At 37.7% G+C, this 25,075-nt stretch overlaps 1 protein-coding gene across 3 annotated transcripts in view; it reads right to left on the bottom strand.

The window, feature by feature from the left end:
- The window catches only part of LManII (Lysosomal alpha-mannosidase II), a 65,185-nt gene extending 40,353 nt beyond the window's left edge, over positions 1–24,832 (bottom strand). For all 3 annotated transcript variants that reach the window (XM_085940618.1, XM_085940617.1, XM_085940619.1), the window contains exons 1-3: positions 24,708–24,832; positions 3,415–3,600; positions 1,445–1,547 (exon numbers count right to left, since the gene is read on the bottom strand). In XM_085940618.1, the coding sequence (XP_085796744.1) occupies positions 1,445–1,547; positions 3,415–3,597 (286 nt within the window). In that variant the 5' untranslated portion in view covers positions 3,598–3,600; positions 24,708–24,832. The remainder of the gene's footprint in view (positions 1–1,444; positions 1,548–3,414; positions 3,601–24,707) is intronic.
- Positions 24,833–25,075: the final 243 nt, after the last annotated feature.

Genomic DNA, 25,075 nt, shown 5'->3' on the forward strand with positions numbered 1-25,075 from the left:
TCCATTGTCCCCATACACAAATAGGTGTTTCAGCATAATAATATCTATGGTGAGCCGTGTGCGTTGGATGGCTTGCCTCGAGCGTGTATTGGCTTACGTCACAATTACGTCATGTCGTCGGGTGACACACGAGTCGATAGTTAGGAAATCGCAGGCCAGTGCTTCATATTATGATGCCGAGTGGCGACCATAAATTTAAGTAGATTTATTTTTAAATTCCCACCAAAAATCTCTAAAAGTACACGGAATGCCAACGCTTTATTTTACACGGAACCCTGGAGCTCCACATAATACCATTTGGGGAACACTGCTGTAGTCAATGACATTATTAATGGACAACGCACTCAATACAGTAGCTAGCAAGAAAATTCGCGCACAGCGACATTCAGACATGTATAGGTAGACGTCACGCAATTTAAATTATGCGATATCACGCATCGGGAATTTATAGCAATATCACCTTTATTGTAATGGCGTTAGAACAGTGTTTCTAGTGTCAATGTTTATTTGAGCGAACCCGTTCGAACCGAACCATTCGGCAGACCCGACAAAAAGCATCGGGAATTTATAGCAATATCACCTTTATTGTAATGGCGTTAGAACAGATTATGCCATTCGGCTGACCCGATAAAAAAGTGAGTGTCATTTTTTTCCAGATACTTCGTCCATATTAATGTCATTGGCTGTAGTACACTGCCCTTAACTTTAACCATAGGTTGGGGGGGGGGCACCAAAAATCGTGGCCCGCGGGTCCACATCAGGATGTGGGGGCCATGATCTAAATCAGGGGGGGGGGCAAACTGCGGCCCGCCGGGTATTTTTTGCGGCCCGACATTATTAATTGTACTTCTGATTACGAATAACTTTTTTATATTTTTTTTTTAAATATTCACAATAGATTAAAATTTGTTTAGCAATAGTACGCGATTGATTTTCAATAGATATTGAAAGTGTACCGACAGAGCTACAACTTGAGATTATTGATCTGCAGTGTGACACTGATTTAAGAGAATTGCATCGTCGTGAAGAAATCTCCAAATTTTACAATGCCCTTAAAGATTATGCAAGAAAAATGTTCGTTATTTTTGGTTCAACCTATATAATATGTGAACAAACATTTTCGATTATGAACCTCAATAAAAATTCTTTACGATCAGATATCTCCGATGCCCATTTACAAGCAGTTTTGAGAATATCAACTACAAAATTAACACCTGAATTTAAAAAAATGTTAAAAAATGTAGAACAGTTTCATTCTTCTCATTATTTTTTTTGTCATGTTTATTTTTCGTGATAATAAATAGTGTATATCTAAAAGTAGTATTTTACTTGCGGCCCGCCGCTCATTTTGAATTCTTAAATTTGGCCCTCCATCCAAAAAGTTTGCACCCCCCTGATCTAAATGGTCCTCAGCACCTAGCTAAGTTATGAAAACATTACTCACTTCCATAGTAATACTGATCCACTGTCTTCAACCAGCCGACATCATCGTGGGTATGTGCGATTAAATGAACATTCAGGACACCATCTTTTGTCGGGTGGCAACCCTGAAAACCAAAAAAAAAACACAATTTAATTTATTCATAGATACTTATGTATTTCCAAATCATGAATACCGGTATGTATTAGTATTTTCATTCGGTATTGCAATCCCTCGCCGAACTAAAAGCATTCTTTACAAGAAACTTGTAAAGCCAGTGCTCACCTACGCATCGGAAACCTGGACATTAACTCTGCGAAAAATTCTCCGCCGTATATATGGACCGATCAGGGACGGCACCAATTGGAGGAGAAGATATAATGCTGAGCTCTACGGGCTGTACGAAGATTGCAGCGCAGTTCAATCAATTAAGATTGGGAGACTGCGATAGCTAGGTCATGTGCACCGTATGAATGACAAATAACCGGCAAGGAGAGTGATGTCCAGCAATCCAATAGGACGTAGAAGAAGAGGGAGGTCAAAGATTCGCTGGTTAGATGGAGCTGCCAGTGACTGCCGTATTCTGGGGGTACCGAATTGGAAAGCGGCCACACTGGATAGGGACAAGTGGAGGGAGCTGTTAGAGGAGGCCAGGACCCACACCGGGTTGTCGCGCCCCCGATGATGATGATGATTGCAATCCCTAACTGCAATTGCACACTTAGATACAGCAGTACAAAAATAACTTTTCTATTTCTCATTGATATTGTAAATAATATTATTTAACTACGTACCATAAACAAAGAAAATGCTTACTTTAAATATTCATTAAATGATAAAACTTCCATTTACTCATCATAAAATTGTGTTTGTTTACCTTATGGGTGTCGATAAATAAAACATATTATTAGACAATATACAGTGAACTTTATACGACATTAATGTTAGTGCCCACTTACTGTGTGTTTAATATACATTTCGAGGTCGTGAACCTAGATTATAGAAAGCAATATTTTTTTTAAATACAATATTATAAATTATTATTATCATCAGCTGGGGTCGATTGACTGCTGACTAAAGAAAGCATTTAGATACATAGGTCCTGCTCAGTGAAAATCAGAAATAATTGGAACTGAAACGGTTACATGTAAAACATTTCACCGTGACACAGTTCGCCGTATGCTTTCTATCGGAAAGTGATGACCGTATACCCATGGTGAGGGGTGGAGGTAGGCTGTTAAGATTCGACATACATAGTGCACACTAAACTTTGTCAATTATACGTATTTGTTTTCATTGAAATTAAACTACTATTTACAGATAGTGTTGGTTAGTTTTTAAGATTCAATTAAATCATGCGAAACCAAGCCATAATAGATAAAAGTCAAAAATTATTCATGTACGGGCCGTAGTGTGCCCATAGACTAGTGTTAGAGTATATTAGTCTATGCCATAGACGAAAAAATATTGCGAGGCAGAGAGATGCAAAAGTTTTGAGAGTGACATCGTTGTTGACTTGTGCGCTCCCAAATGTTTTGTACCTAAGCACGTAGCGTGCAATGTGGCAGTAGTGTTTTTAGTAGACAAGCATAGCACCTAGCTTAGTAGTAGCGAAGCACCTACCTATGTGACCGAAGCCTAAGTTTTGGAGTGTAGGTTGGTAGAAGGTTGGCCCAATCGACAACCATTAAATTGGTCTTATTCCTATTAATAAGGAGGCCGAATCATAGTAATGAATTATTTTCCGACCATGTCCGATCCTAATAAAATCATATTGGCCTCCACAGAGTGGAGGTTTGTATTAACAGATTTTGTTTTTACGGGAAATGGATGTCAGGCAATACAAACAATATGTTTATTTGCCAGACCCAGGATTCGAACCTGGGACCCACGACGCTATATAGACCGACGCTTAAGCCACGCGGTCATCATGGTAGTAATTATAGTAAAACTGAAATGTAATTCAATTAAACTAATCGTTGGTTTTGGTGTACCTCATATCCGCAAGTGCTAGCCGAATCCTTCATCCGGAAGGTTCTGGAGCCAGTGGTCGGATCATCATCTTCGTTGGAGTAGACACGCGGGGAAGTTCTTCGCGGTTGTATCGCGACAGTCGGCGATATCACGAAGACCAGCACTACGATGGCTGATGCCGTCCAAAATTGGAACGCCCGCATCGTCTGTAAAATGAAAAAAGGGGATTTTTGTTAATGTTGATATTGTATAAAATCCATTGGGCCCGGCGTGGCGGGTCAACCGGTCAAGTGAGATAAACACACACTACATATTTGCCCTATTGTTATATTACTGACTGTTTTAACTTTTAAATAATTCGAAAGTGACATTTTTATCTGAATTCAACACACGTCGTGCAACACGCTTGACAGCTTAGAGGCAAAATACGGGCTATTGCATGTTTATTTCTGCAATATTCAGATACGGGAAATTACTAAAATGGCTGTATCATTTTTGTTAAAATAACTACAAAAATATGGAATAGTACACCAAAAAGTCATTTTCGTCATATAGGTCAGGTACGGGGTATTGACATTAGATCAGGGATGGCGATCCTATGGCATGCGTTTGAAGAGAAAAAAATAACTATAATAATAATAAATGACAAGATCGCATTGTATAAAAAAGGTTGTAGGTACATATTATCTGCTATAATCTATAAATACGTCAGTGACGAATGGTGGAGGTAGGCTGTTAAGATCCGACATAAATAATGCACACTAAACTTTGTCAGTTAAACGTATTTGTTTTCATTGAAATAAGACCACAATTTACAGATGGTGTTGGTTATTTTTTTTAAATTCAATTAAACCCTGCCTAAACCAAACCACAATAGTTTTGGTATATTTTGGGCGATACGACAAATTTGCGCACACTTCTTCAATTCATACTTATTTGTTTTCGTTGGATTAAGAATAAATAATATTACACATATTATTTTTGGTTCATTTTTTTTAAATTCATTAGTCCTGCCTAAACCAAACTATAATAGATATGGGATAGTAGGTACCTACATAAAACATTTTTATCATATAGGTCAGATACGGGGTATTGAAATTAGTTCAGGGGTGGCGATCCTATGGCACGCGTTTGAAGAGAAAAAAAACTATAATAATAATAATTACAAGATAAAAAGAACTTTTTATATACCACGTTTTTAAATTATCTGTTGAATCATATAAAATTGACAATTCTATGTATTAATAAAACCTTTTTATTGTACTTGATAGAAATACTGAATAAATATTATAGAATATTGAAATGTCATTTTGACATTTCATATTGATTTCCATAGAAACGCACGTAAATATTAATAATTAAGTTGCTAGGACCTCCTTAGCAAACCAACAATAATAACTTTCCATACAAAACAGAATTAACTGAAAATGAATTCAATTCTGTTTAAAAATGGACAAACGTATTAAAAGAATGCATGTCGTCGTGTTCTGATATATTCTAAAAGTCTCAAATGTCTAGCTAGTCGGAAAGTTAGTTAAAAATCGATTGCAAGATTTGTACTGGAGAAACAACCACCGGACAAACATGAATACGAGCTAACAAAAACGTTGTTAAAATGAATAAGAAACAAAAACTTGGTGAAGCTAGTTAGTAGTAGTAATTCTGGCAGACAGTTTCAAAATTGGTGGACTGAAAAAAGTGATAGAGCTATAAATATGTTTGCTATGTTCTGTGAGTGGTATCTAGAACATCATCATTTTTTGATCATCAAACTATTTTTTCATCATGAAAAAATGCTCGGCACGTCAGAGAGGTGAAAAATAATATTTTAGAATTTTTGGCACGCGTACATAAAAAGGTTCGCCAACCCTGCATTAGACCATCAAAATGTGATATATTTATCACAAATAGCTCTTTTTTGATGTTAAGTGTTATGTTAGAATATGCCTACTGACCCAGAATACGTCATGTGGGTAATTAACAGGTGCAAATAAATTCAATTTTCTTCTCATTAATCTGTTATGACGTGATGAAAATACTAATCCCTTAGGTATTCTAAAATAATTTCTTCTTCTTCGATGGCGCTACAGCCCAAGTCGAGCTCTGGCCTACTCCACCGCGGTACTCCAGCCGGAACTGTCCTCCGCACGTTTTTTTCAGTCCCTGATTTTTAGCAGCTGGTTGGCATCTTTTGTAATGTTATCACCCCATCGTGTGCGTGGATTTCCCACTGACTTTTTCCCGCCTGGGTTTCTTTCGAGGATCTTCATCGGTATCCGTGACTCAGGCATGCGCTGGACATGGCCTGCCCAGTTTAGCCTCTGGAGTTTTATGAAGGTGGAGAGTTTTGAATCTTGGTATAAGCGGGATAGTTCCGTGTTGTACCTTAATCTCCACTCCCCACCATCATTCATGAGTCCGTATATCCGCTTCAGGATCTTTCTCTCAAAGCAGTCCACCATTTCAGCTGCTTAGCGTCCATGACTCGCACCCGTATGCAACAACTGTGCGTATGACGGTTTTATAGAGCCGGGTCTTAGTTTTTCTGTGGACATTTCTGGATTTGAATATGGGCAACAATGAGAAGGACAATTTATTATATTTACTCTAAAATAATTATTTTTCATTAAATATTCAGTCTTATTCTTATTATGCCATCCCCTAGCGGAGGTCGGTCACCATCAAAGCGATCTTAGCTTTGTCGTCTGCTACCCGGAACAGTTCAGTGGAGCTGCACTCGTACCAATCACGGAGGTTCTTAAGCCCTATTGTAGCTAAGCTATTGTACTATATTATTCAAACTTCTAGCAAGGTGAGTGTATACGTGGAAATCTCCACAAGATTATGGCAATAACATTGTGAGAAATCAAATAGACTATATTAATATATTCAATTCGCAATCTTTACAGAAATACGAAGCGTAACATCTACTAAAACTTATCCAGGAACCGAATCTTATCTGATCACAATCCTGTTGTAGCTAAAGTAAAAATTAGATTAAAAATATTACTGAGGGAACCACGCGCAACCCAACATGTTGAAATTAATCAATTGAAAGATCCCGAAGTCAAACAACAAGTAAGTGCACTGAACACAGAAATAGAACAAATAAAAACTTCAGTCATTACATCCTCTGATATAACAGACAAGTGGGACAGGATAAAAGATGTGTTCTCCTCCATATCTAATAATCATTTAGAATATAAAAGAACAGCTAAGAAGCAAATAATTACAAGATAAAAAGAACTTTTTATATACCACGTTTTTCAATTTTCTGTTGAATCATATAAACTTGACAATTCTATGTATTAATAATTTAGTACAAATAAGGCAATTATCAACAAATCATTATTTTGCTATTTTGCAACAAACAAATAAACAAATATAGAATACTGAAATGTCATTTTGATTTCCATAGTAACGCACGTATATATTAATAATTGGTTGCTAAGGGGACCACCCCCTTAGCAACCAATAATAGTGGATTGGATTACGGATTTCTTCCGAAATAACTTTTCATACAAAGCAAAATTAGCTGAAAATGAATTCAATTCTACTTAAAGATGGCTAAAAGTATTAAAAGAATGAATTGACATCGTGTTCTGATATATTATAACAGTTTCAAATGTCTAGCTAGTCGGGAAGTTAGTTAAAAATCGATTGCAAGATTTGTACTGGATAAACAACTACCGGACAAACAAGAATACGAGCTAAGAAAAACTTGATGATAAAATGGATGACAGATGAGATTATGTCTTTAATGGACGAAAGAAGAAAATGGAAAAATAAAAATGAAACTCAATATAGGAGAAATATTCAGTAAAAGAACACTAATTTATTCTTAGTGCGTACTTTGATATGTATAATTGAAATTCTGAAGGTATAGGGGAACATGTAGGACGTAGGTACTTAATTGATTAGATATCAAGGCGGCCAAACGTAAACAAAATACATAATGTATTAATTAGATCGCCTTGGGAAAATGTAAATAATGTATTTTAGTGTTGGTGTAATGACTCAAATCTAACAAACATATGACCATTTCAGGCCCCTCAAGTATTTCTGGTGCCATGTAAATTGTACGTAAAACATTTCACCGTGGCATAGTTCGCCGAGAGCTTTCTTATCGGAATGAGATGACCATATACGTACATTATACGTATCATTTGTGTTGAGTATTCTTGAATATGCCAGCATTATTTGAAGTCCTAACAGGTCTGTCCACACAATTAAGTTGGATCGAGTCCACAATAGATTTCATAGATTTCTCTACTTAAGGACATACGGATTATTTCCTTATGATAATGATAATAAAATGAATTTTCCGACTAGTTTTCTTTTGGGTATGCTATCAATGCAATCCTTGTCCACCCGAAGAGTGATTGCTCTTTTAAAGCATTTATTTTTACTTCTTCGTGGGTTCATTTACAATCCGTATATACTGGAAAATATTAATTTTCATGTGTCTACCAATATCATTCGTAAAACTACGGTCTTTATGATACCTCGTCGCAGGATGGATGTGATGTTCCATGATGCTGTGTATCGTGCGATTAACTTATTAGATGGCACCATAAAGGTTGATTTATTTTTTATTAACTATATCATGTTTGTGGACGTGTTAAATAGGTTAAATTTATAATTGTATTTATCATTTTACTGTAATATCTCTATAAGCACATATTTTTTTGTTATATTAGTTTTATTTGTAATTAAGTCATTTTTGTGATTTGTATTTAATGTGTATTATGGCGCCACTTCAACCTCATAATGGGAGATTTCAATGCACGTATTGGATCATACCAAAGAGATGACGTAGCGGTCGGACATTTCGGACATGGCTCAAGGGATGGTAGAGGGGACATGCTTGTGGAGTTTGCTGAAACCAACAATCTTCACATCATGAATTCCTTTTTTCAACATAAACCTACACGTAAATGGACGTGGAGAAGCCCGACAGGAAGGACCAGCGAAATCGATTACATCCTCACTGACAGAAAATATACATTTTTAAACTGTAAAGTGATCAATCAGTTTAACACCGGCAGTGATCACCGGATGGTGAGATGTAAGATAAGATTGAACGTCAAATCAGAAAGATCCAAACTGCAGAAGAAGTCAAATGCTCGCGTATACCTGCAGAACAATACTGAATTCCAAAATGAACTCAAAAATGCACTATCGGCTTTCTTAGATGAGAACGAAACCGTTTCCCTATCCAACGCGGAGGATATAACGAATATTATTCTACAATGTGCAGAAAAAATAGGCGTAAAAAACTCAGAAGTTACACTTTCCACCAAGCTTTCGAAGGCAACATTGAATCTTATGGAGCAGAGAAGGAAAACCAAGAGCGATAGACAGGCACAAAACGATATGGAGTTTTCATCACTTTGCAAAACCCTCCGAAGGAAGATTAGAGAAGACCTTCGTAAATTCAATGTAAACCTCATACAAGCAATTGTGAAAGCAGGCAGAAGTCTAAACAAAAACAAGCAATGCTTGTCGATAGGAAAACGTCAAATCACAGCACTAAAAGCAAAAGATGGTTCTATCGTCAGAAATTGGGAACACTTGTTAAGCCGAGTTGAAGAGTTCTACAGCGATCTCTACAGTGATGACACTGACAATACGACTATAGACTTAGATCTTCAGAGAAATGGAAATTCGGAAGACCATACTCCCGAAATTACATCCTGGGAAGTAACCCATGCTTTAAATTACATGAAAAGTGGGAAAGCCCCCGGGGAAGACGGTTTAACGATAGATATCCTCAAAAAAGCAGGAAAGGATGCAAATGAAGTACTTGCACAATTGTTCACAGCCTGCATATGCAAAGAGGATGTCCCAGAGGTATGGAAAAATGCCAGCATTGTCATTCTTCACAAAAAAGGTGACAGAGAAGACCTAGCAAATTATCGTCCAATAAGTCTACTCCCTATTCTCTACAAGACGTTCACAAAAATTCTCTCAAACCGTCTGCAAAATGTACTAGACGAGAACCAACCGAGAGAACAAGCCGGATTTAGAGGAGGATACAGCACTATGGACCATATCCAAGTCGTCAGAGAAATCATAGAGCGGTACCAGGAATACAAACTGCCACTATGCATGGGTTTTATAGACTATGAGAAGGCGTTTGATTCGATAAAGAAATGTTCAATACTCGACGCACTCAGAAAACAAGGAATCCCTGGACGCTATATAAATATTTTCAATAATATATACAGTAGCGCAACAGCATCTGTAAATCTCCATAAACCATCGCGCAGATTTCCTATCAGCAAAGGAGTCCGACAAGGTGATACAATCTCACCTAAACTATTTACAGCTACCCTTGAAGACTTATTCAGGCAACTTGACTGGAATGACAAAGGGATCCCCATAAATGGAGAATACCTGAGTCATCTGCGCTTTGCCGATGACATAGTAATTTTCTCGCAAGACTCAGAAGACCTCCAAAGCAGAATGCAGGAACTCGCTGAAGTAAGCAACAAAGTAGGTTTGAAAATAAATGTAACAAAGACGAAAGTCATGTTCAACTGCTTTGCAGGCCAAAAAGAGATCCTCATCAATGGCACTCAGCTCGAACAGGTGAAAAGCTACATCTATCTGGGACAACAAGTATCTATAGATGGATGTATATTTGATGAAATTGTTCGCAGAGTAAAGCTAGGCTGGAGTGCTTTTGGCCGCCTGAATAATGTCTTCAAAAGTGACCTTCCACTGTGCCTAAAGCGCAAAGTGTTCAACCAGTGTGTGCTTCCCGTGATGACATATGCGTGTGAAACATGGGCCCTAAGTAAAAGAGAGATCCAGAAACTTAGAGTAGCACAACGTGGTATGGAGAGGTGCATGCTGGGCATAACGCGAAAGGACAAAAAGAGGAATGAGTGGATAAGGAAGCAGACAAGGGTTTGCGATGTAATAAAGTTTATTAAAAGCCTTAAATGGAGATGGGCTGGACACATAGCTCGAAGAAGAGACAATCGTTGGACAAATCTAGTCATCCAGTGGTATCCAAGAAGTACAAAACGTCCACAAGGTAGACCTAGAGGCCGCTGGATCGATGAAATGATAAAGTTCTGCGGAAGTACGTGGCAACGCAATGCACAGGACCGAGAGAAGTGGAAGCAACTTGAAGAGGCCTTCATCCAGCAGTGGATAGATTCAGGCTGATGATGATGATGATGATGATGATGGCGCATTGGCCAATCGCTGTAATGTCATAATACTGCTTTCTAAATAAATATATACGGTCTCCATTTTATTGGATTCAATATGAACATTAATTCAATTTTCATAGTCGATTTAGGCAAAATTCATGAATTCAAGTTTGAACACCTAATCTAATCTAACCTTAACTAACCTAACCTAACAAATAATCCAGTATACCGGCTATTTTAGATATTTGTTTGCTGCCGACTTCCTGTAAAGTGTAAACTGACAATAACCGTGTTTTATTTAGACAATTTTATGTCAGTACTATACGTCCCAGAGAGGTTGGACGGTCTTCAATATACGGCCATATATATCCGATACAACATTTCACGGTGAAGTGTGATACGGCGAACTGCACGTACAAGTTTCCAGACACGAGTATTTCTGTGGACCGAGGGGTCTGCGAGCTTTAATCGTATTTCTTAAAGGTTTACTTTTTTCTACATTTTGACATATTTTAAAAAATAAAATTTGAATATTACATAAATTGCACTGTCGAGAAGAAATCTGAAATAAACACTCTTAATTCATACAAATTCGAACAACTTAATGATTCTGCTCAAAAAATGTTGGTTATTTTCGCATCAACCTACATATTATGTGAAAAAATATTTAAAATTATGGATATCAGTAAAAATTCTTAACATCAAGCATCACTGATGAACATTATTTATAATCAGTTTTAAGAATCTCACCTACAAAATTAACACCTGAAATTTAAAAAAATGTTTAAAAACATTTCTGTATTCTATAATTATTCAGTATTTCTGTCAAGTACCTACAATAAAAAGTTTTTATTAATACATAGAAGAATTGTCAAGTTTATTTATGATTCAACAGAAAATTTAGAATCGTGGTATATAAAAAGTTCTTTTCATCTTGTAATTATTTTATGTTGAAATTCCTTTTATATGATAATAAAAAATGTATGCCTAAAATAGTATTTTACTTGCGGCCCACCGTACATTTTGTATTCCTAATGTGGCCCTTCGTCCAAAAAGTTTGCCCAGACCTGCCCTAGAGACTAGAGAGTTCGTCCATTGGGACGAAACAAAAACTACGAACACGAAATACCTATAAGGTTGTACATGCTATTTGATATAAGCCATACGTCAGTGGCGAAGGGTAGAGGTAGGCTGTTAAGATCCGACATAAATAATGCACACTAAACTTTGTCAGTTAAACATATTTGTTTTCATTGAAATAAGACTACAATTTACAAAAGCCATAATAGATAATAGTTAAAAATACTCGTCTATCTATAAAATATCTAAAATTATGCCATCAAATCATAGATAACTTTGGATATTTTATAGATAATATATTTGTATTTATTTTAGTTAGGTTTGGACAGGACTTAATGAATTTTATTAAACTAATCAATGACAATGACGAAAACAAATAAGTATGAATGAAAAACTGTGCACACTTTTGTCTGATCGCCCAAAGCATACTAAAACTATTTTGGTTTGGTTTAGGCAGGTTTTAATTGATTTTTTATAAAACTAACTAACACCATATTAAGTAAATTGTATTGTAGTCTAAATAAAAACAAATACTTATGACTGATAAAGTTTAATATGTAATTTTTAGGTGTGTCGGATCTTAACAGTCGACCTCCACTCTTCGCTACAGCCATATTGTATTGTTACCATATAAATTTGCTTTGCCGTAAAATAGTATCAGACCCGACCGTGAATGAAGTACCTATTATCAATTATTACTAATCCCTTATATCGAGTTTCCTGCCATTTTCTGTAAAGCACCATGACCCCAGTGTCATAGTTCAACGTAGCGACGTATCCATGCATAACAGACCATGCACTGTCTATGGGTGGCAGATAAAGGCCGATGAGAAAATAATACAATTTTTAAGATTATACCTATTTTGTGTAAATTGTATTTACTGGTCCACAGTAGAACGATATAATATTGATACCTCCACGTTTCTACGGGCATGGAGGACCCCTTAATAGTAAATCACGAGCGAAGATATGGATGCCACATTCATGTTTCTCATATCCCGCCAAAATCCTTCCATCGCCGTTTTATGCATAAAATGCTCTTTAGTAATCAACTATAAATGTTGCTTCTTTTGGGCTCAATTCTTAGAAATCTCTGTAACTTTCAGTCTGCCTGCCAAAAAGGTAGCTTGGACGACCCTTACGGTAAAAACCCAGGCAAAAGCCAAACATTCGCCGCATGCAAGAATGATAGAGAGGGGTGGTCGTTCAGGGGTAGATTGAAAGAGACAGCGATAAAGCTCAAAAGAAGGAGAGCTAGCCGCAACACTGCAGGTAGAAAGTTAGTTAGCGGAAGACTCCCAAACGCGACAGGCTGTGTGCCCTGTGGAAGCTTAATTTTTAATTGACAGCCTAGGCGCCCATTTTTAATAAATTTAGGGCTGTTAAAAATTTATAAAGTGTGAAATTGTTAATGTGTAGTAATATTGTGTTGTGTATGTAATGTGTGTTGTGTAATTTTTTTGTGAACCTAACTAATTAGGTAATAAAACTTTCGGCAACGATTTGTGCTACGAACAACGTGCGTTCATCATTTTTCCATCCCGTCAATCCTGCATTTACCCCCAACTGTCAAGACCTACCGTGCACTGAACGTGCTCTACCGGACTAAAAACCAGCTACTATTGACCGCCTTGAACTATTCTGAGCTAGACGAAGGGTGGAAGCTGGTCGTGTGGCTCCCGCGTTCTGTCGACGGCGCGCTGAGAGGGCTTCATTGACGCCCGGTTGACCGGAGAGTCGAGCTCTGAGGTCGGATCGGCCGTGTGGCCCCGACTCCCCTCCCTACCCGGACTTCCGGGGTGTCAAGTTTTGGCGCCCAACGTGGGGCTGTGACAGTACCTGTCATTTTGACAAGTACGTGTCAGAAATAGGGCAGTGAAGAACCGAAGGAGCTTCACCGAACCGATATCCTGAAATGAAGAGTCAGTGCTAAATTTAGTGTGCTTAAAGCGTTTGACAGTTGACGTGGACAGTGACATTTTGACATTTGTGACAGTGGGAGGACGGTTGTTGTGGTTGACGACTGTAATTTTGACGTTGGTGGTGTTGTGATAGTCCGCCATCTTGGGACGGCTGAGTCTGTTGACATCCGCCATCTTGGATCGGCTGTGAAGGTTGTCAACTGTCACTTTGACGTTTGTCGTGTTGTGATAGTCCGCCATCTTGAAACAGCTGAGTCTGTTGACATCCGCCATTTTGAATCAGCTGTGAGTGTTGCCATTTGTTACTTTTGACAGCTGTCATCTGTCAGTTTGACAGTAAGACATTTTTTTCTCGAGTTTATATTTTTCTGTTGATTTTGCAATACGAACAATTGCCAGTGCGTGCAAATAAGGATCAATGACACTAATAATAAATTTTAAATACTAAATTTATTTTTAACTATACGATGGATAACTGCGATACGGACTTGATGGAAGTTATTGAGTGTACCGTGCAGTGTATCTGCGAGAAGACGGCGCGGACCAGGAGGGATGCCGGCTACGAAATGTCCGTGGAGAGGCGTGGTACGCCAGCGCGGCGCGGACGACGCGGTAACAGACCGCCACACAGCCGGTTAGCGCCTATAAAGCTCTAACTGGAGAAGATGACGAGGAAGGAGACCCCCTACGGAGGAACGACCAGGCCAATATAAAACTTTCATTTTAATTCATATTTCATATTGTTGTTTATTTTCGTATTGTAATGTTTGTGTATTGTTATCATTGCAGTGTATGTCTTATTGATGTGTCATTTTGTTGTTAGACCTACAATTTAACTACAGTATATGCCGCAGTTTGGTACTGCATTAACCTATGTTGTCGAACACGACGGAATAAAATAGAATAATTAAATATTAATGACCTTATTCACTCAATTAAGATGAGATGAAAAATGTTGAAAATGAATCTTAATTCTCATTTATAAATCTACCTTGGCCAGGTTGATGACTCTGTATTGCGTATTTAGTACGGAGATTAGTGTACTAAGTATGATAACCATGAATACTTATTTTAAATTTTGTTTTGTAAGCACATTTTGTTAATTGTATCCCTTGAATTTTGCCTAGGTTAATTTACTTAATGACGACTCATGTATGAGCGTGTGACGAGAAGTAATAACGGTCGTTAGCGAGGAGCGTTTGTTAAGGAGGAATGGAGGTATTGGGATGAACTGCCGTGGACCGACGGAATAGGTTTTAGCTACGCGCATCTTCTTACGGGGCGGTTGACTAGATGATGGCGCCGTCGGCTGGTTGGTTGACTCGTTGAGGTAGGACCATGCCTCTCGATCGGGGATTGATCGAGGAGGCATCTGTCGTCTCTCTGTCAGGATTAAGGCGAGCCCATGAATGTAGTGACATTGAGCACGAGTGCCAGTGTGCGCAATAGAGTAGTGAGGCGGAGGGTGTCGGTGTGTAACGAATCTGTTCGCGCCAGGTACGCCATAATTGTGTTTGTATTTTATTTGTATTTTCTTTGTGTCACGAGTCAACAGTCGATCGCGGCCGGATATTCTAGTAATGGATGGTGTGTCCCCCACAACTATCCCGTGAGTTGGTGTCGTGTGATGGGGACAGATTTTTGAGGTCTAACTGACGTGAATTCGCAGCATCTCTGTGATAACTTAGCGCGCGTGGTAGATAACGATATGCCTTCAGCCGTGTCAGAAAGGACGCATGTATGTACGCATGTAGATACAGGTGATGAAAATAGGGTACGATTTTTAGTGTGCGCATTCGTTAGGTAGGAATAGTTGTGTTAGGATGAACTGCCACGGGTCGACGAGATGAGTCTTAGCTACGCGCCTCATCTTGCGAGAGCCCACTGTGGAAGTAACCTGCATCTAGGTAATGGTACCGATCGTGAGCGGGAGACTTGACGTGTCGTGTGTGTTGAGAGGAAGCCTAGATCGCGAAGTGTAGTGCCGGCCGAGTGATTCCGCCGTGCATGAATGGGTAGCGAGGCGAAGCTAAATTTGTTTTTTTTTATTGTGGCACCTTGGTTTTGTCTTCTGTCGGGAGTGATTGACTGAGAGGCGCCGTTCGTCACTCCGGCGAGTGTGTGGGAGGCCGGCTCGTACGCCTTCGGTAAGACCCTCTCACCCTTGTGTGAGAGTCCGTTGGTAAACCCCTGTCGGCACAGACCCTCTCACCACCGCAGGGGCCGTTTTTCGACTCTTCGTCAAGATACGACTGGCGGAGGGCGGTATTGAGGTGTATTTTTATTATGTGTTGAGGGTCCCTTATCGATCGGTGGCCGGATATTCTAGTAATTCGATATGCAGGGTCGGAATGCCACAACCCTCTCGTGAATTGTATGTCGCTAAGTGAGGATGAATCTTTAAGGGCTAGCGGACGTGAATCCGAAGCATTGCTGTGATTACTTAGCGAACGTAGTAGATAACAATGGGCTTTCAGCCATGTCAGAAAGGGCGACACTTCAGCATTCGCTCGCTTAGCCGCGAGGCAGAATGGCGTCGTTGTGTCTACCCGAATTACCAGAAAATCTAATTCCATTTTAATTTTTTTTTTAATTAGTAGTGGGGGGGTGAAGTAGCGAAAAAGTGCAGTAGTGTAGTGTTGAAGTAGGCGATGAGGATAGGCCCTCAGAGGAGCTAAAACGGGCGATGCTCCACCATCTACTCTTTCGAAGAAGAGTGGATACGGGTGGTGTGGAATCTACCCTTATAGTTAGAAATTCAAGGTATTTATATAAAGGTGCAAGGGGAGGCCTTCACCGAGAAGGATATAAATCGAGGAGGTTTCAGACCACGGAAATCGGTGGGGATAGCCACCGTAGACGTACGCGACCTAAAACGGTGCGTAGAAATAAACAGGTAGAAATTAAAATAGCACGGACTGCCGCCATACGAGTCGAAAACGTCGTTGACGCAATCGCTCGCAACCTAGCGATGTGGGTACTTCAGTTACCCGCCTTCTTCTTGCGGTTCGAAACGTAGGTAGGAAGCTTGCATCAGGGTCACCTCATGGCGGAGGGACGAGTTTTTAAGGTTTTATACTTTGTTTATTGATTGTAATTGTGGTTTTCATCCTAGTTATGTCTTGAATTTCTGTTGTGATTTAAAAATATGTTGTTACTAGCGTAGTGAGGCAGGAATGATAGAGTTCTACCCAGAAGTCGATTGCTGTTAAATTGTCTTCTTTTTCTTTTATTGTAATGTGTAATAGATGTTGCTTTGTGATTATGCCTGTCAAAACATAATTTCTCGCAAATGTAGCGTCACCGAGTAAGAATACCGGTGTGCGTAATTGGTAGCGAACTGAAGGTGATGAGCCTGTAACGATGTCGTTCATGCCAGATTCCACCTTGTAAGATTGTGCTTTGTTTTTGTAACCGCTACTTAGGTGACAGGATATACTGAGGCTGGTTATCACTGTCCACCGCGGGGGCACTGCAGCGAGGTATACTCTGCTGGTGGTTGAACGATGGGGGGCGATGTTCACGCTCTGAGCATGTGGGCGAGGGATCGACCACGCAAAGGTCTGTCTGAACCACTCGCCTCAGCTAGGGGCGTCCGTCGACCCTCCCTCGGGATATGAACGGTGGGGGATAGTCTCGTTGGTAAACCCAAAGTAGCGGTAAACGGTTGGGTGTTGCGACCAAATGGCGAGGACCCAGAATAACCGTGTGTGAGTGCTGCTTAGTGCTTGTTTATAACCATGAAAGTTGTAAGCTTAAAATAGAAGTCGCGAATGTAGCTGCGTCATGGAGACTCGTGACGTGTGCGAAAGGTAGCGAAAGGCATTGTTTAAAAAAAAAAAAAAATATTTTTGTAATGGAAAAGGGTCGTTATTAATAAGATTAATTAATAAGCTCTTCAAGCAGGATACGGAGGCGGACAATGACGTCCGGTCTTGTAATGTAAATTCCTTATAGATACGAATTATATTTCATGTCTGAAAAAAAAAACTATGTGAACTTAGGTTGCTCATGGCGACGCCCCGATGCCTTTCTTGAATTGTAATGAATTACTTGCGAGAATATAATTTTAAACTGACCCTAAGAAGGGCCCGTTATATGTAAACTTATTGAGTTTGGTCATGTCACCGTCAATAAAGTAAATGGGGCAATGAGCACACCGCTGTGTTGCGGTAATACGAGCGAGGATGGAGGGACGATGGCGGGAAACAGAATGGGCACTTCGCTCGAATCTGAATGGGGCCGCTTGATACCTCCACGTTTCTACGGGCATGGAGGACCCCTTAATAGTAAATCACGAGCGAAGATATGGATGCCACATTCATGTTTCTCATATCCCGCCAAAATCCTTCCATCGCCGTTTTATGCATAAAATGCTCTTTAGTAATCAACTATAAATGTTGCTTCTTTTGGGCTCAATTCTTAGAAATCTCTGTAACTTTCAGTCTGCCTGCCAAAAAGGTAGCTTGGACGACCCTTACGGTAAAAACCCAGGCAAAAGCCAAACATTCGCCGCATGCAAGAATGATAGAGAGGGGTGGTCGTTCAGGGGTAGATTGAAAGAGACAGCGATAAAGCTCAAAAGAAGGAGAGCTAGCCGCAACACTGCAGGTAGAAAGTTAGTTAGCGGAAGACTCCCAAACGCGACAGGCTGTGTGCCCTGTGGAAGCTTAATTTTTAATTGACAGCCTAGGCGCCCATTTTTAATAAATTTAGGGCTGTTAAAAATTTATAAAGTGTGAAATTGTTAATGTGTAGTAATATTGTGTTGTGTATGTAATGTGTGTTGTGTAATTTTTTTGTGAACCTAACTAATTAGGTAATAAAACTTTCGGCAACGATTTGTGCTACGAACAACGTGCGTTCATCATTTTTCCATCCCGTCAATCCTGCATTTACCCCCAACTGTCAAGACCTACCGTGCACTGAACGTGCTCTACCGGACTAAAAACCAGCTACTATTGACCGCCTTGAACTATTCTGAGCTAGACGAAGGGTGGAAGCTGGTCGTGTGGCTCCCGCGTTCTGTCGACGGCGCGCTGAGAGGGCTTCATTGACGCCCGGTTGACCGGAGAGTCGAGCTCTGAGGTCGGATCGGCCGTGTGGCCCCGACTCCCCTCCCTACCCGGACTTCCGGGGTGTCAATATCATATCGATTATAGCACCATATCAATATTATTATCGCAAAATTATGGAGTGCTTCGACTTGTTGTAAATTGTTCTATATTGAAACTATAAACATATTGAATTGTTAATAATAGTCCATAAATTCAATTATAATTGAATTCAAGTTCCAATATTTGATTAAACTTAGTTTGTTTTTGAGCGACTTGAACTCAACGGGATCAATAAAAATTAATTAGCTACTTAATCATGTTTAGAAATATTGCATAAGTGCATTACAATCTAGTAATTATATTATTAACATCCATATAACATATTGACATTGGCAGGGGTGGCGAACCCATGGCACGCGAGATGATTTTGCGGTTCCATGACAAAACAGAACATGATAAAACAGAACAACGATAAATTTAACCATGACCTTTCGGGAAAAATATAGATTTAATATTGAAATTGTCCTATCTCTATTATGTTGATAGATTTTTAATTGCACAGATTTTCAATACGCCATAATAAATCAAATTATATACCTAATTTCTGCATTCCTAATCGCTGCATCGCTAGAAAGCCTCAAATATTGGGGCTGAACTCGGTGTTGCCGGCAAGCTTAGTATAATAATATGTTCAAAATGATTGGATGACCAACGAAATAATGACCTAATCTAACCTAACCTAACCTAAATAGATTCCACAAAAATTAATGTTTCATTTTTCCCCTGTCTGTTCTGTTTTGTCCGGTTATCGATTTTGCATGGCACGCGTTTGAAGAGAAAAAAAATAGCAATAATAATAATAAATGACAGATTGTATTGTATAAAAAATAGCAGGCAAATACTCTTGAAGAATACGCATTACGTATAATGTAAATATATAATTGCGTAGGTCTGTCCTTAGACTTTATGCGTCACATATAATATTATCACACTAACCTCATCAGGCGGTGGAGGATGCCTCATCTGATCGGAGCAATTTATTCTCGTATCGATTTGTGCGATAAGAACCAAACTAATAATTAATACATTATCAACAAAATGACTGCACCAAATAAGAAACAAAAACTTGGTGAAGCTAGTAGTAGTAATTCTGCAGACAGTTTCAAAGTTCGTTGACTGAAATGTATGGCGTATGTAATTGAAAAAAGTGATAAAGATATACGTGTGCTATGTTCTGTGAGGGGTATCTAGAACACCATCATTTTTTTAATAGAAATTTCAAAACTATTTTTCCATCATGCAAAACTGCTCGGCCCGTCAGACAGACTTTTGGCACGCGTACATAAAAAGGTTCGCCAACCCTGGGATATAATATATTTTATCGGAAGTGTTTTCAAAAATTATGTTTGTTTTGATTTATATATAATAATATGTCCGTCTATAAAGCATGAGAGAGAAAAATACTTATGTATGTAAATGTGTAGAAGAGAGCGCGTGGCCCCCACATCCTGAAGCGGGCCCCCAGGTCAGGATCTTTGGCGGTATAATTGGTGCTTGTATGGCAGTATCGAAAGGTGGAGGTAGGCTATTAAAATCCGACATACCTACATAGTGCACATTGATCTTTGTCAGGAATACCTATTTTTTGATCTAAGACTACATTGTAGATGGTGTGTGTTAGTTTTTTTTTAAATTCAATTAAACCCTGCCTAATCCAAGCCGTAGTAGATAACAATCAAAAATTATAGGCAGGGCTTAATTAATTTTAAAAAAACTAACCAACGCCGTCTGTAATAATATTATGTATTCAACGAAAATAAATAAGTTTGACTGAAGAAGTGTGCATTATTTTTGTCAGATCGCCCATAGCATACCTAAACTAATATGGTTTGGTTTAGGCAGGGATTAATTCAATTAAAAAAGTAACCAGCACCATCTGTAATAAAATTTGTATTCTTAGTTCAACGAAAACAAAATAAGTATGGCAGATAAAGTTTAGTGTGCACTATTTATGACGGATCTTAACAGCCTACCTCCACCACTCACCTCTGTTGTATGAGCACAACATCATACAGGTAATATGTAGGTAATCTACACAATGACTTCTACTCTAAAACTAACCCAGAGTAACACGGGATAATATTTTTGACAATTTTCCTTATTTAAATTTAAAAAATTGAGCTGCCTATTTGGAATTTGGTGTTCATTTTTTTTTGTTTTTTGTTTTTTAAATATAATATTTGAAATACTATTTCCAATGGACAACTTTTTATTAAACCTGTTTTGTACTTATTCTAGTACCATAGGTACATACCAGGGAACACAGAATTAATGGGAACTGAAATACCGAACGGGTGTGGAGTAACAGGCAACCGATCTCGAGTACTATACGTAATTTTTTCGTTATGACAACTGCATTAAATATTGGTGTATTAACAACACACACGCATGTCTATAATCTGTAATTTTCGTAGGACACTCACACATTCAAAACCCTGCTTCAAATTGTAGTGTATTGGGGTATAGCCTATTATAATTATTATATTAATCTGTTCTGTGGTACATACCTACCTAGATAGATTAATAATAATGGACACCTTCACTTTATAGAGTCGTAATAAATAAAGCATAGATTAAAATAATGAATTGACAGTTTACCATTACTTGACAGATGTCACATAAAGAAGAAGCATTTATTGATTTTTATAGCTATTTTACTATCTATAATTACTTTGTAATAATTGTATTAATACGTTATAGTATATTAAAATGTTGCATTGGTCAGTCATTGCCAGGGATTGCAATACCGAATGAAAATATCAATACCGGTTTTTCGGTATTTCTTATTGAATACCGGTATTCGTTAAAACATAAAAAACAGAAGTACTTAGTAAATAAAGCTGTTAAAAATCTCTTTAAAACATTATTTTATATCAAAAACCTACCTACCTACATTTATTATTTAGATCTACATATTTATTTTATAGAACTCTGCCATTCTGGGCAGTGTTGACCTGTGTGTCCTTGATAACTATCTTAGAAATAGCGAACGTCAGTTGTTTATTCTCCCAAGGTGCACAACCAACCTGCCACTGGTAATGCCAATTGGGAGGGCGATAACTATGTTCAACGAAATTGCTTCGGGTGTTGATACTCGTAATATATTATTCCACCTACGTGAGGATGAGTATAGGTGGACGTTGTTTTGTAAATTCTTAAAATAGGGTATGCTTAACTCATCCGGTGTAGTTCCTTGTACCCAACTAATTTATATTTTTTGTATTCACACATTTCTACTGTTTAATAACATACTATCTATCTCTTTTTTATGTAGTACGGTTTTATATTTCTTTGTTTCTAAATGTCATGTTGTGAACGTCTTAAACTCATAATTTGTAATGTCCACAATATGTTAAAAATAAATAAATTGAAATTGAAAATTATGTTGAAATTTAAAATATGTATTAGAACTGGTGATTTTTACATAAAACTTGAATAATATAATATTGATAATTTCAACTATAGCCCTCAAAAAGGCTAGTTGTTCATTAAGTGCAAATAAGTGAGGAAAGACTTCTTCAATTCAACGCTTGTACAGTCATCAATAATTTTAGTATAGAAATATATAAATAGGTACCTATATCTGATAGATTTTGTTGTGTTGGATTCAGTTAATATATTTGCATTTTAGCAGCACATAACTTATACACTCAATTTGACAGGCAGTATAGTACAACGTAAAGAAGAAATAACATTAAATTCATTTTCAAAAACGTAAATAAGTGTGGTTTCTTAAAACCGAAAGTTTAAAACCGGTATTTCGGTATTGATAAATACTGGAATACCGGTTTTGAAATACCGGTATTGCAATCCCTAGTCATTGCACAGAGGAAAAAAAAGAGAGTCGTTGCACTGAGGAAAATAAATTATTAATCAAACTTATTCTACATACATAATTTGAAAACAGTTCATGTTTAAATACGACACCCGACTGGACTTGAACCTGTAACCATTGGATTCGCAGCAATGTGCTTTTCCAATTAAGCTATGGGCATCCTACTTAATAACGATAAGGTAAACTCAACAAACCGTCAAATTGAAACATTTGTCTGCAATAGGAACTGGAGTTCCTTGAGTTACTGGAACAAGTTCTGTAGTTCTTTAGCTATATATACAGAAGGAGAAATAATAATTTGGAAACGCTCATCGTCAGTGTAAACAAAGAGGTAGGTCGCTTACTAAAAAATTATCGCCCACGGTGGCCGAGCGGCTTAAGCATCGGCCAATAATGCCATGGGTTCCAGGTATCGAATCCTGGGTCTTACAAATACACATATTGTTTTCCAATTTGTGTTTGGAGTCAGAGTATGGACCTGATAATTTGAGCAAATGGCCGACATCCATTTTTCGTAAAAAAGCAAAAATCTGTTAATTCAAACCTCCACACTGAGGTAGCCCATATGATCTTATTAGGATCGGACATGGGAAGAAGAAAAAAATATCTTATTATAGAGAATAAATAAAAATGGACATTTGCGTTATAATCAATTTATTTATTATAAAAAAATGAAAATTAAACTTTACTTGATTAAAAAAAAAAAAAAATCTAGGCTATAATTAGTATTTAAAATAAAAATGGAAAACTATGGATATAATATTTTCAAACACAAAATTAATACAGTTACAGGTAGGTACCTATTTTTATCATTTTGTAGAGAATGAAATAGAATCATATTCATTCATCAGCTATTTCAAAATCAGTGAAAATCAAAAGTTATTCATTATTTCCAATTGTTTTGAATCTCGATATTTAAAAGTAAATTTATCTTTATGATGTATTTCATAGCCCCCATAAAGGGTGGGCTGGCAGGGCTCTAGCCTGGAGGCCCGGGCTCAGGAAGGGCCCGGCGTGGCGAATCGACCAGATAAGTGATATAAACATACATCACAAATTCTCGCTAATAGTAGAAAAAAGTCGCTATTGTTCTTCGATATTGTTATTATTTAAAATTATGTGGTTGTCCAATTTAATTTTTAATTGTGTATCGATACTCGACAACTCCATAATTCAAATGGATGTATTAAAATATACCATAAAAACAATAAATATAAACATTAATTTTACCGCGTACACCAACTACTGTAGAGCGTCACACTGCCTTTATGTTTAGCGATATGTAGGGAGGCCCGCCAAAAAAACCTAGCCTGGGGGCCCCCTTCAGGATGTGGGGTAGGGATTGCAATCCCGGAATCCCGAGATATTTTCGATACCTATGAATCCCGGGATTGATAAACATAATCCCGAAACTTTCGGGATTGATTTTTTTATCAATTTTTATGGAAAATAAAATAAAATTTATACCCATGTGTAAGTGGCCGATTCATTTATATTTTCCCATAAATTAATAAAAATGAGAAAGATTGGAAAACTATTAACAAAGTAATTCAACCATGATCTCATACGTTTTACGGCAGTTTCATATTTGGCTGACTAGTTAGATTTATGAAGCGGAAAGGCCATAAGTACACTATGATTTGCTTTACTATTTTAAATCTCGCTAACCCATTCATCAAATCTTTACTATCAGAAACAGCAATCTCATATTAAATTCACATTATTATTTATATTACAATATTATTTACTCCGTTAAACTTATCCAAGATTGAACGTATTAGCATATTAACAATAATGTCTTAAATAGTATAAATTATACTAGATTTATTTTTGACCGATGTTATCAATGTTATTTGTAAATATAATTTTTTTTATATTAACAATGGACAAAAATGCCAATCCCGGGATCCCGGGGTTGTCAGATTGTAATCCCGAAATCCCGTGATTAGAATTTTAGCTTGGGATTGGATTCCCTAATGTGGGGGGCATGATGACGTATTGATTTAATCTAATCGAAGAAATCTTCATTATTCTCTGATACTGTCCAATTTTTTGTGACGAATTTTGATCTCATATTCCTTTATAACGCTATTGCAGTCAAAGAAACAATTTTACTTTAATAAAATGTCACTAAAAACCATTAAAACCATATTTTTAAATTCAGTTAAATTGAATGATTAGGTAGATACTTACAATTATTCCAGTGTTTAGGCACCCCCGATAAACTGTAATTATTTTTAATTTAATCAAAGTAACTTGTATTATTTGTGGGTAAATTTAAAAAGACAACCTGCTTTATCAAAGGCCAGTCTTGTACTAAAAATATCCACAACTTCCAGTCAGTGACTGTGACGTGAAAAAATGCTACTTTGGTATATTATTGTGATATGTCGTACCATTGACCGAGAGATAAAGATTGCAGCGGACATCAAACTTTTCACGTGCAGGACCTCGCATCGCTCTTATCCTGCTATATATTGGTTACATGTAAATTGTAAGTACCTACGTAACACATTAATTTGACTGTGGCACAGTTCGCCGTGAGCTTTCTTATCGGAAAG

Source organism: Rhyacophila brunnea, unplaced genomic scaffold (assembly GCF_057557595.1).
Source record: "Rhyacophila brunnea isolate RB1 unplaced genomic scaffold, BYU_Rbru_1.0 scaffold_13, whole genome shotgun sequence".
NCBI lineage: Eukaryota > Metazoa > Arthropoda > Insecta > Trichoptera > Rhyacophilidae > Rhyacophila > Rhyacophila brunnea.